Source organism: Globicephala melas, chromosome 3, assembly GCF_963455315.2.
Source record: "Globicephala melas chromosome 3, mGloMel1.2, whole genome shotgun sequence".
NCBI lineage: Eukaryota > Metazoa > Chordata > Mammalia > Artiodactyla > Delphinidae > Globicephala > Globicephala melas.
The window spans coordinates 8688598-8707421 of record NC_083316.1 but is presented as its reverse complement, the minus strand read 5'-3'; the positions used below and the strand labels follow the sequence as shown (position 1 = coordinate 8707421).

At 49.6% G+C, this 18824-nt stretch overlaps 1 protein-coding gene across 3 annotated transcripts in view; it reads right to left on the bottom strand.

The window, feature by feature from the left end:
* ANKRD33B (ankyrin repeat domain 33B) overlaps positions 1-18413 on the bottom strand; it is a 126275-nt gene extending 107862 nt beyond the window's left edge. For 2 of the 3 annotated variants that reach the window (XM_030856573.2, XM_030856575.2), the window contains exon 1: positions 17857-18412. In XM_030856573.2, coding sequence (XP_030712433.2) covers positions 17857-18210 — 354 coding nt within the window. In that variant the 5' untranslated portion in view covers positions 18211-18412. Of the gene's footprint in view, positions 1-17856 lie in introns of all 3 variants that reach the window. The other variant, XM_060295655.1, reaches the window with a different exon arrangement.
* Between the last annotated feature and the right edge of the window lie 411 nt (positions 18414-18824).

The following is an 18824-nucleotide window of genomic DNA, read 5'->3' as shown; positions in this document are numbered from 1 at the left end:
CCTGGCATGCAGAAGGCATCATCCCTGGGCACTGAGAAGGCATCAGGGAAGATCTGGAAAGGATGGAGGATGGATGGGTGCCTCCATGCAGGTGAGGAAGGAGGTGGGAGGGGCCTAGCAGGGCTCAGAGGTGCCATCCTGAATCTCTGACCCCAGAACCTCGCATCTCTCTGTTTGATGCACGCCCCATGCGGTGTTCTCAAACCCAGGTGGAAACCCGTCAAACCCCACGGCCCAGCACCTCCTCTTCCGACCAGGCACCCAGCACACCTCTCAGACAGACAGGCCTCTGGGCAGCCAGGCCACAGGCCAACAGGGGAAGCCATAAGCCCCCAGGAAGTGTTTTTTAGTTTTAGGGGGTTTTCTCAGGGTTTCCTTTCATAAGAGGGAAGCCTCGTGCTCCACAGACTCACATAATCACATTCTTAAATTTCCTGTTCAAGAAATGATCCCCCAGACTTGAAGTCAGATCCAGAAAGCCAAAGCTTGGGACTTGGCTGGAGGTCCAGTGGTTAAGACACTGCACTTCCATTGTAAGGAGCGCAGGTTCAATCCCTGGTCCGGGAACTGAGATCCTGCATGCTGTGCGGCACGGCCAAAAAATATAAATAAATAAACAAACAAACAAATAATAAAAAGCAAAGCTTAAGGACACCGGATGACAAGCCCAAATACAGATCTGTCAATCTAAGGACAGTGTTTGGGGAGCTCAGCTTCAAATGCCATGTGCATCCGTGAAATAGTTGATGATCTAATTTCATGAATATTGAAAAGGCATCAGTCCAGTTAGGTATGATGCAAGAGGCAAGCTCACCACACCAGCCCTAAAAAACCTCTGGCCTGGAACACTCTGTCCTCCTGAAAGAGCACCAAATCTCAGTGAGACATTACTAAAACTTTCACATCTGAGTGGAAGTGGGTCTTTTTTCTGCTGCTCTAACTGGTTGCCCAAGTCTGTCTCTTGAGTAGTAACACGAGACCACTGCTCCTGCCGGCTCCCCCACTTCATTCTGCACTAGCCCCTCTGGCCTCCTGGTTGTTCCAGAACATTCCAGGTCCTCCACCTCACAGCCTTTGTCCTTGCTGCTCCATCTGCCTGGACCAATCTTCCGCTACAACCATGCAGGGAGACTCTCCCCTCCACAGTGTCTTTACTCGAAGGTTCTCTCCTCAGGGAGAATTTCAGCATCCACCCAACACTGCATAACCCGTGCCCTGCCTGGTCTACCTCTCCTCCTCCCCAAAAGCATGTGAGCCCCATTTGAATGGAAATTCCCCCCTTTGATCAGCTCTCTGTTCCCTAGAACAGTGCCTGGTGCAGGGTACACACTTTTTTGTGTTATTTCTTTTTAAAGGAGGAACTGCTGCACAGCGTTTGATAGTTTTCCTGGTAGAATGCACCGCACACCATCTTGCTAGGCATGAAATGGTCATCTCTGGCTCCTCATAAGCTTCATTATCAATTAAATGTCCACTGAGCATGTGATGGCCGTCTCCAAGGTCCTCCTGGGTCTGGATGAAGATGGCGTGATCTCCGTGAAAGGCAGACTCTGAAATTTGGAGTGGATGTGTCATGCCTCCTGGGGCTAATCTCCTCGTATTACATTTTTAAAGGCACAACTTGTCCAATTACGAGTATTTTTCAAAAGGAAAATACGGTCAAATGTTAAGATTCTAACCAGAAATACTCCAAATAAGAAACTGAGGAGTGTTTACAAGTGCTGGCAATTCTAATCATAGGTTTCTCTCATTTTGTGGACTCGGAGGAGCTGGTGGATATAATTTTTCCGCTAAGCCATGTAAATTCTTTCACTTTAAACAACACCTGACCAAACTTTCACTGAGAAGAGGGAGGAGAGAGCAACCAGGCTTGACAAATACTCTAGATCCTTCTACAACCTCGGGAATTTGTCCATGTAAAAGGCACTCTTGTCCACAACTCAAACAATTTTGTTGCCTTTATTCTCTATTTCAGTAATTTTCAAGCAGGGAGTGGTTTTGCTCCCCCCACCCACTCAGAGACATTTGGCAATGTCTGGGGACATTTTTGGTTGTCACACTGGGGCAGGGTGGGTGCGCTACTGGCATGCAGTGGGTGGAGGCCAGGGCAGCTGCTCAACATCCTACAATGCGTGGGACAGCTCCCACAACAAAGAATTATTCAGCCCCAAATGTCAGCAGTGCCAAGGTTGAGAAGTCTCAACACAATAAAGGCCAATTACAGCAAGCCCACCGCTAACATCATAATCAATGGGGTAAAACTGAAAGTCTTTCCTCTAACTTCTGATACAAGGCAAGGATGACCACTCTCACCATATCTATTCAACACAGTACTGGAAGTACTAGCCAGGGCTATCAGACAAGAAAAAGAAATAAAAGGCATCCAAATAAGAAAGGAAGAAGTAAAATTATCTGTTTGCAAATGGTATGATCCTATATAGAGAAAACCCTAAAGACTCCACCAAAAAAAAAAACTGTTAGAATAAACAAGTCCAGTAAAGTTGCAGGATACAAAATCTACACGTAAAAATCAATTGCATTTCTTTACACCAACCAAGATCTATCCAAAAAGAACATCAAGAAAACAATCCCATTTACGATGGCATCAAAAAGAATAAAATGCCTAGGAATAAATTTAACCAAGGGGGTGAAGATCTTTACACTGAAAACTATAAAACATTGGTAAAAGAAACTGAAGAAGACACAAATAAATGGAAAGATATAGAAGAATTAATATTGTTAAAATGTCCATGCTATCCAAAGAGGTATACAGATTCAACACAATCCCTATCAAAATTCTAATGGCATTTTTCACAGAAATAGGGAAAAGAATCCTAAAATCCATATGGAACCACAAAAGACCCCAACTAGCCAAAGCAATCTTGAGAAAGAAGAACAAAGTTGAAAGCATCACACTTCCTGATTTCAAATTATATTACAAAGCTATAGTAATCAAAACAGTATAGTATTGGCACAAAAACAGACACATGGATCAATAGAACAGAAGAAAGAGCCCAGAAATAAACCCAACCATGTATGGTCAACTAATTTTAGACAAAGACGCCAAGAATACACAATGGAAAAGGATAATCTCTTCAGTAAATGGTATTGGAAAAACTGTATCCATTTGCAAAAGAATGAAATTGGACCCTTATCTTACACCAACCACAAAAATCAACTCAAAATGATTAATGGCTTAAATGTAAGACCCAAAACTATCTGTTTAAGTATTTTCAAAGCAAGGTTATATAACTGGCAGCAAGACACAGTAGCCCAATTTTATCCAATAAGCAGATACAAATCACCTACTATGTGCAGCAAACTCTGTTTGACTGAAGAGAACACAAGCTGAATGAATGATGCTGAGGACTTTCCCTCATGGAGCTCATCAAGCTCAGAGACAGCAATTATCAACAAATAGTTATAAAACAAAGCAGAAAGAAAGGAGTTTCAGAAACAAATTGCAAATTGTGATGAGATTCCAAAGTCAGAAAGAAACCATCCAGCAAGGGGCACGGGAGTTCACGGGGAAGGTGATGCTGCCTTGCAGTAGAGAGAAGGGAACGATGTATGTCCCAGGGAGAATAAGGATCTACCATGGCTGTGGGGACAGAAAGTCACCCACTTCTGTGACACAAAAGGAAACCGCGGAAAATCAGGCAGGCATTTGAAACACTATTGTCAGGGGCCTTCAAGGAAAGGCTTCTGAAGATGATGCTGTTGTAACACGAGCCACACAAATGAAAATAAATCCAGTAGTCACACAACAGACTGGAAAGTGGTGAGATGCAGTGGGGAGACAGGAGAGGAGGTACCACATTTGTTAAAGTGAGATGTCTCAAAGCCTCAAGCTAGAGAGGTGGTGAGACTCCAGTGAAAAGTGGGGACCATCACTGGAGACTGTGCAGTGCTTAGAACATGACTGGAAGTGGGAGCTGAGCGAGGCTGGGTCACCTCCAGGGTTGCAAATATGAGCAGCCAGCAGCATGGGGCAATCAGAGTCAGCTACGTAATTTGTAGCCTCAGTGCCAAGTAAAAACAAGGGACCCCAGGTTCAAAGTCATTAAGAATGTCAAGACAGCAACAGCAGAGCAGCACACCAAACACAGGCCCTCTCACACACAGAGCGCTGGAGCTGCACAGGTTACATCCCCACAAAGTCTTGGCAACAGAAATGGTGCCCGAAAGTTGGGGCTGGGGCGTTGGGATGACTTCACAGAAAAGTACAAGATGCTGGGAGGTTGGCGGGAGAAACCCTGCAGTTGATCTTGAAGGCAAGTGTGACTCTTAGGAGAGCAGTCGAGGGCTGAGAGCTGGCGTCAGCTGTACAAGCCCGGGGGTCTCTGCCAAGCAAGTGAGATTCCCAAGAAATACGCGAGTCAGCGTTCAGCAGAGACAGAACCAACAGGGGATACAGACACTTAAGGAACTGGCTCACACGATGGTGGGGCTGGCAGGCTGGAAACTCAGGCAGGAGCTGATGCCGCTGTCTGGAGGCAGAATTCCTTCTTCCCAAGAAACCTGCTTTTGCTCTTAAGGCCTTCAACTGATTGGATGAGGCCCACCCAGACTGTCCGTGGTCATCTTGAGTTCAAGTCAACTGATTGTGGCTGTTAACCACATGCACAGAATACTTTCATGGCACTAGTCTGGTTGAATAACCAGGTGTTATAGCTTAACCAAGCTGACACTTAACAATAGCCACCACGGGGAGTAAAGGGAGAAGCGGGTTAAGAGAGTCTCAGGGCAAAGAAGTGGCCACCAGAAGGCCCAGGGGAAACCGGAAGTAGGCAATGTGTACGAGACCTGTGGAGTCCCAGGAAGTGGCTTCTGGAGGCGTGATCCCAGCTGCAGGGAATGGATGCTTTCACCCCCAGTCAGGCCACGGTCAAGATCATGCAGACAACAGTGCCCAAAATGGTGGGGGGGAGGGGAGGCAGGCAGCCCTGCCACGGCCATGAGCAGGTCCAAGGGGTGGGTTGGGGGGGAAGATATCAGAGCTCAAGAGGGTGAGGCCGGGACCCAGGAAGGGACGCTTTCACAAGCCCCAACAATGAAGCGGAAGACTGAGCTGCAGGGGCAGCCAGAGAAGGTGCCGGAACAGAGCGAGCTGGGGCAGGAGAGCCCCCCAGCCCCCGGGTCAAGGCTGGGCACCGGGCAGGCACCCGCCAGCCCCGCACACCCTTGGCCTTGGGAAGCAGAGAACTTCAGGAGCCTGCAGGCAAGTGAGTCTTGGGCTTGTTTGGAGTTTGTGCGTGTGTGTTCTTTTTTATGACAGAAGAGATCCAAAGATGTAAGAAGGGAAAGAGATGGAAGAGGCCGTGAGAGGCGGCGGTGGACAGTGGCCGGGTCAGGGGCAAGTGGGGACCAAACCCACTGAGGGAGGGGTTTGCACTCAGAGGGGCAGGGACGGCGGTGACAGTCCATCCGCGGCCTTCACTGGGCACTTCCCACGTCCCCTGCCCCGAAAACCCGGACAAGGGCAAAGCCAGGCTGGCCCTCCATCCTCTCTTCAAAATATTTAGACAGCCAGGCCGTGCCCAGGTGGAGAGAGAGCCTCCTAGGCAGAGCTGGCAGAAACATTAAACAGAAGATGGAAATGCAGTCGAGCAGTGGTACCCGAAGTGCGCATCAGAATCCCCTGGGAGGTTGTTGAACAGAGTGCTGATCTGTTCAACAGAGTTCCCGAGTCACGAGGCCCCAGGTGCCCCTGACACTGCTGAACGGAGGCCACACTTTGAGGACCTCAGCGGCAGGTCAGCAAGCCCAAGTAGAGGTGAACAAAAGGACAGCTAGGCCCAAGGCTCACTGGGAAACGGTTCAAGTTTGGGGCTTTGCATACTTTGTAAAAAACGTAATTTTTTTATCATACACCATAATTTATAGGAAACTCACAGTTAAGACCCTGAAGGCAGAACCCACACACGTCACCCTGTCTGGCAGGCACCTCTTGTGGTGAAGTGCGTTGTATTCCTTTGCTGAGAAAACTGTCAAGATATGTTGGCATATAGTTCATCTTTCATAAAAACCCTTTTATAAGTAATGTAAACAAAGAAAGGAGCTAGCGGTTGCTTAGGGCTGGAGGGAATGGGGAATAGAGGAGTGACAGCCGAAGGGTACAAGTTTTCTTTCTGAGGTGATGAAAATGTCCTAAAATGGACTGCAGTGATGCCTGCCCGTATCTGTGAATATACTAAAAAAATCACTTAATTGTACGGTTTTAAATGGGTGAATTGTATAGTATGTGAATTATATATCAATACTGCTTTTTTAAAAACAATCCATTTTCTTCACTTTCCTTTTTAGATTATTTCCTTTTATTTGGCATTTTGGGGATTTCCCATCACTTAGAACTTCAAAGGCTCTGTTTTCTTTGAGAATCTTTTTTTTTTCTATTTCTAAGCATCTTGTGACTACTTAATTTTCAATGATTTCATTTTATTCATCTGAACTTTTGTTTTAAATCACAGAATAGCAGGATTCCCTATTTTTAGATACGGATATTCTCTTTATGTAAACCCATCCAATTTTCCACATAGGGACTCTGGAATTTTCTGAATGGAAGTCATACACACAGCAAATTTTGAAAAATTATGTACCTCTTCTGCAAGTAGAAAGACACTTTAAATGCTTTTTTTTTTTTTACTGATTCCTTCAGTAAATGATGTGTTTTACTCTTGACTGAATGTTTGTGTCCCCCCAAAATTCATATGCTGAAATCCTAACCCCCAGGTGTGATGGTCCTAGGAGATGGGGCCTTTGGGAGGTGATTAGGTCATGAGGGTGGATGACTGTCCCTACAGAGACCCCACAGACCTCCTTCCCCTGCTCTGTCCGGTGAGGACACAGAGAGAAGACGGCCGCCTAACGAACCAGGAATCGGGCCCTCACCAGACACCGAATCCGCAGGGCCCTGACCTTTGACTTCGGCCTCCAGAACTGTGAGAAATCAATGTTTGATTTTCATAAGCCCCCTGGTCTGTGGTATTGTGTCACAGCAGCCCAAATGGACTCAAACCTGTTTTAATACTCAACATTCAGGAATACCCACTTCTTTGAAAAACAAGTCTTTTGCTTCTTACTTTGACTTTTTCTAAAGTATGCACGCGATTGATAAGGAAAGACAGACTCCATGCGTTTGCTAAAACACTTAGGCTGAAACCAAGCCATTTGCAGGTGGACAGATGGAACGTGCCAGGTGCAAACAGAATGTTGAGGAGTTTTCAGTTATTTTCAAAGGCCCCTCAACCAAATTAACCTTAGGTTATTTAAAAAAACAAGGTAACAGTATCTTAAGTATTCTTGGACCCAATAGTATTATTAGCAGAATCACTGTAACTCACTGCCTTTCACAAACGACATGAGTTAACTCCATACACTTGTACCTCACTCTAAACAAACCCAAAGGATTTAGATATGTTTACACCGAACAACATTTTTAAATAATTATTTCTATTAAAAACAAATTCACCAGAGATTCCCTGGTGCATTTTAAGTAGCTGAATTTCTTAGAAAAATGTATTTATTCTACTTTTCATGTATGGCAGTGGAGACTTCACCCCGCTCCAGGCCCTCCCGCCATGGGCCCTCCCGATCAAGGGCTCTGCTGTCTCCCGAAAGCCTCCCAAGATAATGTCTCCCTTGGGAGACAGCTCTGTCCTGTGATCAAAGAACCCAGTCTAAGCGACTGCATTTAGGCAAACGCTTCCCTCCCAGTGGGTGTGCCCCAGATACCATAACTTAATGCAGAAGCTTTCCTCCAAAGTAGGGTTTCCAGATTCCGCTAAAGGAGGAATTCTGCATTCAGTGGGCCTTTCAGCTTCTCTGAGGTGACACTGTGTGTGGCCCCAACACGGGAGTGGCTTTCCTAGGTAGGGTGACCAACCACCCCAGCTGGCCAGGGGCACAGGGGTTTCCCAGGATGTGGGACTTTCTGTGCCAACATGAGAAAATCCTGGGCAGACCAGAGCAAGTTGATCCCTCTGTAGGGCCAGTGGATGCCTCCCACCATATGGGGACCCATAGCAGCTGCTTGTTCACGGCAGGACATCACAGCACATGGAGGTTGAGCCTGGGGACCTCAAAAGAGGAGGAACGTGTAGGTGACGAGACACACCTGAGTCACTCTTCCCCTGCTCCGCAGTGTCTCCTGTGTCCCTTTTCACTGCGGATGAACTGGCTCCCAAAGCACTGGGTCATCTGAAGCACGACTGTCAGCAGGGAGAAGCGTCGCCAGGTGACACGAGGACTGCGCACCCCCAGCTGGCCATCAGGCCATCCCGGCGCCGCTGTACATGGAATTCATTTCCTAGAAACCCACCCATTTCCTATGACCAAGGAAAGAAGGCCTGACTCACAGCTCCACAAAACCTTCCCGGCAGCTGTGTCACCACTGCTATTTTTAGCGCACGACTACTGTGTTTTCCAAATACAAGAGCTGGAAGGTCTAGAAGGCAGCGATGCAGCCTGGCCCTCCTGATCGGAGTGGGCAGGGCCAGCCCCTTGGGGATGGCTGTCTTGACAAAGTGGAGGAGAAGAAGAAATGGAAGGAAACTTTGGGGACCCATAGCAGCTGCTTGTTCACTGCAGGACATCACTACGGAATCAGGCCCTGAAAGTCCCGGGATGCACGAGGGCTCCCATCCGGAGCTCTGCCCTAACTTGAACTCACGGGAAATGCTGAAGAAAGGACAAGGGCTCGTGACGGTCCCTGGCACAATGGTTATCTCTGCCCTGCTTGGGGCGCTCTGCTTCCTCGTTGGTCATCAGTCTGGAGCCCGCTCATTCGCCTCCAAGCCTCTGTCTCCCCCCACCCACAACCACAGGTGCTCCCCAGATGTGCCCAGATGTGGCCCCAGCCCCTGCCCTGCCCCTCCGCCCGCTCCCGCCCTGCTTCACCTGCGCCCATGGCTCCAGTTGCCACTTTCCTTGCGGTATGAACACGTAACAGGAGATTGACCCTCTTAACTAATGTTTACATTTACAAAAGGGTCCTTACCAAGTGGACACACCATTTTCTCAACCACTCCTCTTTGGTTAGAGGTTTCATGTGCTCCCATCTCTTCCCTTGGCTGAAATTGAAACAGCAGGACTGGACACCCATCTTGAGGTTAACTCACCCATAGAAACAACAGCCGCACTCACTAGGCGTCTATGACGTGGTACCCACTGTACGTGTAAGTCACTTTTTCAGGCCCTAGAACCTCTGTGAGGTGTTGTTAGTCTCATAAAAAGCATCCCCGTTTTCTAGACGGGGATCTAGGGGAAACTGAGGATGGAAAGATCATGTGACTTGTCCAGGGTCATGTGACCAACCTAAGCCTGCTATCTTTGGCCACGACACTTGTTTTCTACTCTCAGAATAAAGTCCTAGAGCTCTTCCAACAAGCGCACATACCAATCACCAAGACCAGCTTAAAGTGAGTGTCGGTTCTGGTTCTGTATGTCTAGGGAGGGCCTGGGATCCTGCATTTGGGAAAAACGCCCAGAGGAAGCCATGCTGCTAACTCGTTTTACCACACTCGAGTAGCAGCAGTTCAAACACCCAATACTCCCAGTCGGTCCCACTTCCCCCGTACTAACCAGCTCTGATCCTGCTTCAGTTTCCAAAATCCAGTCTATTCATGCGATAGGGCTGCAGATTAAAGGTAATGCATGCCTTCCTTCATTTTTACTAAACTTTTGATTTTGAAATAGTGATAGACTGGCAGGAAGTTGCCCCCTTGGGCGTTCTTCCCCAGTACCAACATCTTGCATAACTACAGTACAAGAACATCATGAAATGGCCATGGCTGAAATCCACAGAGCTTGTTCAGGTGTCCCCAGTCACGTGTGTGTGTGTGGGCGGGGGGGTTCTCTGCCATTTTAACCCTCGTGCAGCTCCCCATAACCACCACCAACACAATCTAGCAGCAGGCCTGTCCCAGTTAGAGTACCACCCACTCCTCTCCCCAAAGCTCTAACCTCAGCAACCTCTAATCTGTTCTCCATCCCTCCAACTGCATTACTTTGCGAAGGTTACATAAACGGAACCGTACAGCATATAATCCTTAGAGATCGACTCTTTTTCACTCAGCCTAATTTCTCCATCTTCCTTTATTTTTAAACTGACTTCACGTGTCTTCCTTTATTCCGGAAAATGTGCTACTGTGAATGTAACACCCTTTACTGGGCAGGCACTGCCCCTGAGCAGGGCTCGTGCCTCTTCGGCAGCCTCATCTCCACACCCCCCTCCGCTGGATGTCCCTCACCAGGGGTGGCCTCGAACCCAAGAGTCAGTTAAGTTTCAGAAACAGAAGCCAGAGGGGAATGCTTGGTTCTCCGCCGTATCACATGCCTACCTTGGACGTGAACTTCCTCGGAGCTGACGGAGATGTGCCTTTGTAAGCATACATTGCTTTTCCGTTACTTTGAAATTGCTCTCAAATCCCACCACTCTAATCCAATTTTGCCACCAAGCCAACTGTCGCTCGGGATTTCACGTCTACCCGAATTTCTGTGTCTCTGACTTAGAAGAAATAAATAAGTAAATGCCACCTTCAACTGTCTTTCAAATTCAGGAACACCATTAAAAACAGGCTCTATTCTTTTTGTACACACATACTGAGTGACATCCAGGATTCTTAACATCCTACTTCATCATAAAATCCGACCTCATAAGAACACACACACACACACACACACAGAGCCATATATATACCTTCATTCGACCAGCTGTCTAAAAGAATTACTTCCCAACCATCTGGAGTGAAGCCTATTTCCTTTGTTCACATATTTTAACAACTTCTCTACATCCTTCTTATTTCCTTTAATTAAAGGGAATTACATATTGTTTTACATATGGAACTGTTTTGAGTTAATTTGGAGAAATCATAAAATGTCACATGGTTATGATTTAGAATTACTGGCCCAATAGGCTGTAAAGGCAGTCTCAAGAAATTTCAAAATATCATGCAGACCATAGTCTCTGAATCAGGTTTTAAAAATTATTTTAGGGACTTCCCTGGTGGCACAGTGGTTAAGAATCTGCGGGCCATTGCAGGCGACACGGGTTCGATCCCTGGTCCAGGAAGATCCCACATGCCACGGAGCAACTAAGCCCGTGCGCCACAGCTACTGAGCCTGCGCTCTAGGGCCCACGAGCCAAAACTACTGAGCCCACGCACCACAACTACTGAAGCCAGCGCGCCTAGAGCCCGTGCTCCGCAACAAGAGATGCCACCACAATGAGAAGCCCGCGCACCACAACAAAGAGTGGCCCCCGCTCGCCGCAACTAGAGAAAGCCCGCGTGCAGCAACGAAGACCCAACGCAGCCAAAATAAATAAATAAATATTTTAATAAAGCTTAACAATATGTATTTTAAAAATTTAAATACCATTCTAAATAACTTCTAGGTCAGAAAAAGAGGAAATCATAACGTAAATGAGAACACAGCAATAATAAAATATTACATATCAAAACTTGTGGGGAAAAAAAATGAAAGTGATACTTTGAAAGTTACATGTAGAACAAACCTGAAGGAAGGAATAAAAAGAAAAGCAGAAACTGATGAAATAGTGAGGAAGGAAACAGATCCAGAACAAAAGTTGATTCTCTGAAAAGACTAATAAAATATTTTTGACAATATGTCACAAAAGATAAACAGCATAAATTCAAAAATGTAGAAAAACAGGATATAATAATGTTATAGCAGAGATTAAAAAGAGAACTCTGTAAAAACTTCATACTATTAACCTTTAAAACTCAGGGGGAAAAAAATGGAACAGTTTCCTAGAAAAATAGAGGTTACCATAGTGGGTTCAGGAAGAAAGAAAAATTTGAACAATCCTATAACCATTAGTTACTGACCTAAAGGTCTGATTGGAGGAATTGAACTTACAATTAGCTAAATAACATTTAAAGCTTTTCCTAAACTGTAGCCATATCTACTAGAAGTTGTCATTCAAAATAGCTTTGAATAATAGCTCACATATTATATTGATATGAATGTTAGATGAATAAATGAGGTTCCAAAAGGGTCCCTAAGTTCTCTTATTGTTTTAGATTTTTATAACACCTGCCTTAGTCTCCTTTACAAGCATAGCGTGGAAAAGAAATCAAATGTTCAAAATCACCCAAACCACCTCACAGAATTTCTAGGTAGCCCATTCCTCATGGGCAGCCAGGAGGCAAAGGGGGGAAGCTCAGAAGCCCCTTGGAGAGGCCCACGGGGGGTCAAAAGAAGGATCATGAATAGCTTCCGGGTCATTCTAGAACCCAGCTCCCCTGATACATCTAGCTGTCCTCTTCTCTGAGCCCCACTTTCTTCTACTACAAAATGATGGGGACCACTAGCCTCTAAAATCCATTCCAGCTTCAAAACCCCCTGACAATTGTCCTCCTAGGTTTCTGAAACCTTCATACACACACACACCCCAAAAGCGGCATTAAATCCTATAATCCTTTCCATCAAAATTAAAACCGGCCTTCAGGGGCTGACGCTTGTTGATGCTGAATGATTAGGACATGGGAGGGTCTTGATATCCTCTTCTTGGGCACCTATCTGAAATGTTTTTCAATAAAAATAAATTTTAGGTAAACAGAAATGCTTAGGGTTAGTGAACAGCATTCATTACAAACAAAAGCAAATTCACACTTAGAGGGTAAATCTGGGCTTGGCTTTGTAACTTCCTTCAGCAGAATTGATGCTGAACCTTATTTGCTCTGCTTGCTTCCTGGGAGCCCTGCCATGGAGAACAAACCTGGGCCAGCCTGCTGGAGGACAAGAAATCACATGGAGCAGAGACCAGCCACCCCAGCCAAGACCTTCCCAGTCCTGCCATCTGCAGCCAACCCCAGCTAAAAGCAAATCCAGCTGAGACTGGCTGAGCTGGGCCACCCTTAGCAAAATGTGACTGGTGTATACACCCATGAGGTTTCACGGTTCTTTGTTATGCAGCATTGCTGTGGCCATAGATAACTGATACACTTACACGAAGAACACGTGGGACGATATATGATACTACAGTGATGGATAAGCATCATCACGCATTTGTCCAAACCCACAGAATGTCCAACACTAAAGGTGAACCCTAACGTAAACTGTGGACTTGGGCTAATTAGGATGTGTCAGTGTAGGTTCATCAGTTATAACAAATGTACCACTCTGATGGGGGATGCTGACAATGGGGGCATGGGGCAGAATGTGCCTGGGGGACTGGGTAGGGGGTATATGGGAAATCTCTGTGCCCTCTCCTCAATTTTGCTGTGAACTTAAAACTGCTCTTTAAAAAACTGTGTCCTTTTTTAAAAAAAAAATGAAAAAAACAAACAAATGAGCCTCTCAACTGCTTCTGGGCCCAGAGCGGCCATCTTGGTCAGTGGAGAAAGGAAGAGGCCAACACCTGTCAGCCTGCCCGTCCCAAGCCCAGGCTTTCCAGGCTCACTCCAGCTTCCCTGGTCTGGCCCCCTAGGCTCCCAGTCTAATCTGCTTATTCTCCCTTCTCACCCCCCTTCCCACACTTCAGAATGTGCAGCTAACACACTAACATACTGATACATCCCTAAACAGCAAAGCCAGGCTCCTTCTCTGCTGGATGACCCTCGACAGACGTATGGAGGCCTGAGGTCAGAATTCACTGTCAGTACCAACTAGCCAGTTCTAAGCGCATGCAAGCCCATGAATACTGAGGCCTGGTAAATGCAGAAGGGGGTGTGAGTTCAAACTTGATTCTCATTTTAGGGAAAGGTGATTCCAAAGTTTATAAATCTTACTATGGCATTCAAAAAACCAACAAAAACAGAAACAAAACATTTCTCACGTATATGTCAAGTTAAAGGTCCCAGTCACTGCTACAAATCTATGAAACATTTAAGCCCCCCAGATGCAAAGGGAGACGCCCCCATACTGGGTCTGCAGTGTGGGCCTTCCTGAGCCATAGAGCAAATGGCTGGAGAGGCCTTCGAAAAACTTCAGCAAGAGGCCCTGGAATTTAAACATGCATGAGAAGAATTATATCAAGAAAGGAGTGGGAATTCCCTGGCGGTCCAGTGGTTAGGACTCCACGCTTCCACTGCCAGGGGCCAGGGTTCAATCCCTGGTCGGGAAACTAAAATCCTGCAAGCCGCGGGCCATGGCCAAAAATCAATAAATAAAAATAAATTAAAAAGAAAAGAAAGGAGTACAATATTTTAAATTTAGCATAATTGGGCCTAATTTGGTACAAGAGCAGCTGTCTGACATTCAAACTGCCGTTCTGTAACAGTGAACACAGCACAGACACTTCCTTTGGTTTCAGTACTGTCTGCAGAGCTGTCAGGGCTGTAAGGCTGAACCTTGAGAGAGAAGTGAAGAATTAAGAAGAAGTGTGGTAGCTTCCATTGCCCCAGTGTCAGTGGGAACAAAACACGCATAAATGGACGAGACAGCAGAGCACACTTTGAATACTGCTGAAGAATTGTTTGACAGATATTTACAGGTTGCATATTCAATTACGCCATCCTTTTAGAGCAATAAATATTTTAGAAGACTGTGTTGAGCCACACCCGAAATTCTACAAACCTCAGGAGCCAGGAAAGAACACACCTTAAAACAAACATGATCCTTAGTTACTCCAACCAAATGAAACCTCTCAGCTCAGGAAAACTCTCAACTGACCAGAGATCAACAGCTCAACAAAAACACCCCCCCCCAAAAAAAAACATTTACAGACATTTTTCTTCTGCGAAGCTGCTGCCGGCAGCACCTGTAATTCTATAGTTAATGCAATTACCTCTCTCCTCCAGCAAAAGCTCTTGGGCTCTCTGTAAGCTTTTTTACTGCTACTAATCATAGACCAGTCCCAAAGGGCTCCTGCCTCAGGGCCTTTGCACATGCTGTGCCCTCTGTCTGGAGTGCTCTTCCCGAGTTATCTTCTCTACATCTTTACTTGAATGTCACATGTCCTCTCAGATGACCACCCTACCTATATACAATTTCAGCCCTTAGTTTCTGAACACCTGGATTGTCCTCCCCAGCTCCCAGTGCCACTGGCTTGGCTAGGCATGGGAGGAAAGGTCTCCCTGAGGAGATGCCCTTCAGACCAGAACCTGAAGGCAGTGAGTGAATGGCCATCTGGGGAGGCACACCACAGCCCCAAGGTCGGACCCTGGCACGCTGAAACCACATTGTGTCCCGATTTCCTGTTTCTTAGCCGGCTGTTCCAGGCCAGCCTCTCATCAGCTAGCCCCGGGAAGCCTCTCGGGCTTTAGCACCCACATCATCCCGCACTGCAACCAACCACACGGCACTTGCCACCACCCCCTTCGTTCCATCTGTCTGGCTAGACTCCCACCACCATCTCCAAAAGGCTCCCCTTGCTGGGCTTCCAGAATTGTCCTCAGCTCCCTGCTTCCAAGACATTTACTCTGCATTATTATAGGGCCCCTCTCACATCCTGCCTTCGGCAATAAGCATTGAGTACTATTACTATCTAAGCACTGGGTACTATTACTCTGAGTTCTTCCTCAACTAAAAGGCAGAGACTGTTTGATTCACCTTGGAGTCTCCTGCAGCGCCAAACGGTGCTTTGTACACAGTAGGTCTGCAATAACCACTCATTTTCCCATTCACTACAGGGTCATGTTTTGGACCTGGAGACACTTTATTCTTTCAAAGTGTTTCAGAATAGACAGAGGCTGTTTGATTAATAGCATCAAGAAGCCACTGGGAAGAACAGAAGCTCTCGCCTCACGCCTTCAAAGCCAAGAACCCAGGACGCTCTCCTTCTGATCAGAAGATAAAAGAACCAGGGGTCTTGCTGTTGGTGGGCCGAGTGCCATTTCTCCATCCAGATTTGGTGGCGAGCAGAAAGGAGACTCAAAGCAGAAAAACAAAGGGAGGCTCTTTCATCAAGGGCAAAAGCAGAGAGAAAAAGAGCTTTGCCTGGCCGAAGGAAAAAAGGTAAAAAGCTGGAGGATGGCTCTTCCGAGCAAGGAGAAGGTAGGTGAGTGAAAAACAGGACAAGACAGTAAACACGGCCATGTCAGAGCGCCGTGTGTTAGGGCATCTCATGCTCACAACCCCGGGAGGTTGGAGCTGCTGTCAGCCCTACATCACAACGGGTAAACTGAGGCAGAGGGGCGCTCGGAAGATGGAGCCAGCCTCCTCTGACTCTGCACTGAGGGAAGGGCTTTCAAAGTGGCCCAGAAACTCAGTCCATCAGACCCAAGCCCCTTGGGGATGGTTTACGCTGTTCTCAGTGGTCTCCAATGCAGCTGTTTTCCAGCTTTTATTTTTTGGCCCCAAAGGAAAAAACAAAGCCCAGCCCAGTGGAGCCTCAGAGTGGGGGCTGGGTGAGCCAGACCCACCCCTGCCCACTGGAGACCCCAGGCTGCCCGAAACCCGGGAGGGACCTACCCCACCCGTGTTCTTCCTGATGCTTATCGGGCCTCCTTTAAAGCAGCCCTGGGTACCTGCTTCAGCAAAGTGAGGTCTCACATAAGCATCTGTTTGTGAAAAGCCACCTTAGTAAAAGTGAAAGCAGAGCCTGCAGAAACAGCACCCACCGCCTGGCCACCAGAGGGAGGGCTGAGGTGCAGTCATTGCCGGGTGTCCCAGCGCCACCAGGGTGATCTGCCCACGGAGACCCCAGGTTAGCTCCCCCAGCCCTAGGGGCCTCAGGGCCAGCACCATCTGACACATCACACCAAGTGCAGAACCTTCCCCAAGTTCAAATGCTGTGTCAAGTTAGACCATACGTGTAGCAGCAGAAAATGACCCTCCCCGGGGCTCCTGTCTGCCTAAGGGCTCCTGTCTGCCTAAAGCGGGCCCAGACCACAGTCGGGGGCGAACCAGCCAGCCCCCTGAGATAAACCAAAGGCACAGGGTCCCACCAGTTCCCAAGGAAACGCACATCTTTCTTATCAGGCGTGGGCTCCCGAGCAAAAGCACTTTCCCTCCCGATCTGTGCCAGGCTGAGGCTGCGGATCCCCCGGGGACCGGGGAATGTGACAATCAGGTGAGATCTCTGCCACTAGGCACACAGCACAGACCACGGGCACTTGGCCACCGTGGGCACCCTTTGGTTTTTCCCTCCAGCTGCTTTGGTGGGTTGTGTTGTGAGAGCCAGTTCCTCTCAAGCCAACTTTTTCTAAGTGTTTCTCATCGTCTCTGAGTCTCGCCCTGACTGATGCGTACCCCGTGCCTCTCCCCGCCTCCACGCCCGCCTGCCTTACCTGCTGGGCGCGCGCCCCTCCGCGGCCCTCCCCGGGGCCTGGCTCTCCGCGGTGACCGTGCAGACAGCCAAGTCGGACATCACGCTGGCAGGTCACCGCGTGGGTCACCAGGAGCGGCCGGGCGTGGGAGGGGGGAGGGGTACGGGTAAGCAGGGGGTCCCAGAGGAAACTCCGAACCCGGGGGGCAGGAACAAGCCGATCCGCGCTCGGGCGTGGAAGGGAAAGTGCAGGGGCAGCGCGAGGGCCGAGGACTGGGGACAAGTGGGGCTCTGGGCAGAAGGGCTCTCCCCGGCAGGCGAGCAAGGATGACGGTCAGAGGGGACCGAGGGTGAAGGGAACCGGCGAGAGGCTTCCAACCCGGATCCCGGCGCGGGCCCCAGGCAGGAGTAAGAGGACTCCGGGGGCGGGAAACGAGAGGGGGCTGAGGTGAGCACGCCGGGACTAGCGTTGGCCCCCGCGGCGCTGTGACCTCTGGCAGATCAATCGTGCCGCCCCACCCCAGCCCGGGATGGGCAGGCCACCCAAGGCTCCACACGTGCCCCACGCCCAGAGAGCGAGGAAAAGGGTTCACCGCGGGTGCTGAACAGAGTCAGGATCCGGGTGGCGCGGGCAATAGGAGGTACGCGGAGGGCACCCGAAACCTGCGGGGACGCTCGCTTACCCGGCCGTTGCGGTCGGTCTCCTGCACCTCCTCGGCGCTGGGCCCCCGCCGCACCAGCGCCCTCAGCAGCCCCACATCGTTGGCGCAGGCGGCGCGCAGGAGGGTCGCCGCCTCCGGGACGGCCTCCGGGACGCTCTCCGCGCTCACGGAGCTGTACTCCTCCTCGCCTCCAAAAGGGTAGAAGGAGTCGTCCGAGGCGATGCTGCGGGTGTCGGGCAGACTCGAGAAGTCCTCGTACTCCTCGAAGTCAGCTGGGTCCTCCCCGGCCTGCGCGTCCCGGGGTGGGGACGGCGACTGCGGGGACACGCGGCGCGCCCCGCCGCCCTCCGGCCCGGGCCCGGCCAGCAGCACCATGCTGGCGGCCGGGGCGCGGGCCGGGGGCCGGGGAGCTGGCCAGGAGCCGGGGACGCGGGGCGCGCACCGAGGTCACCGCCTCTTGTCTCTGGCGGCCCCAGAAAAGCAATGCTCTGCGCGCCCCAGCTCGGCGGAAACGCGCGCCAGGCGGCTGCGCTCCAGGACTCCAGTCGCTGGAGGCTGAAGAAAGCCCCTAAGGGGTGGGCGGAGCCGCGGGGGCTTTCTGAGCGCGGCCGGCTGGCGCGGGGGGGGGGGGGGGCGGGGGCGGGGCGGCCGCGCAGGAGGAGGTGCGCGCCCCGGGTCCCGAGCCCGCAGGCCTGATCCTGCCAAAAGTTAAGAGCGAAGCAGCGGCTCCTCGGCCCCGCGGGGACAGCGCACCCGACTGCTTTGCCGGGGAGCGGAGAAATGCACGCGCGGGAGAACCAGAAGCAATAACTACAGAACCCGAACGCCCTTGTGGCGGGCGGCCCCGCCTCTCCCCTCCGGCGGCCCCGGGGATGAGGGCGAAGGTAGGGGTCGGAGAACGCCGCGGGCTGAGCCTGCCCTGGCGTCGGGAACGCCCAGATCCCCGAGGCCCGGAGCCGCCCAGGGCGTCAGGCCTCCGGGCTGGGGTG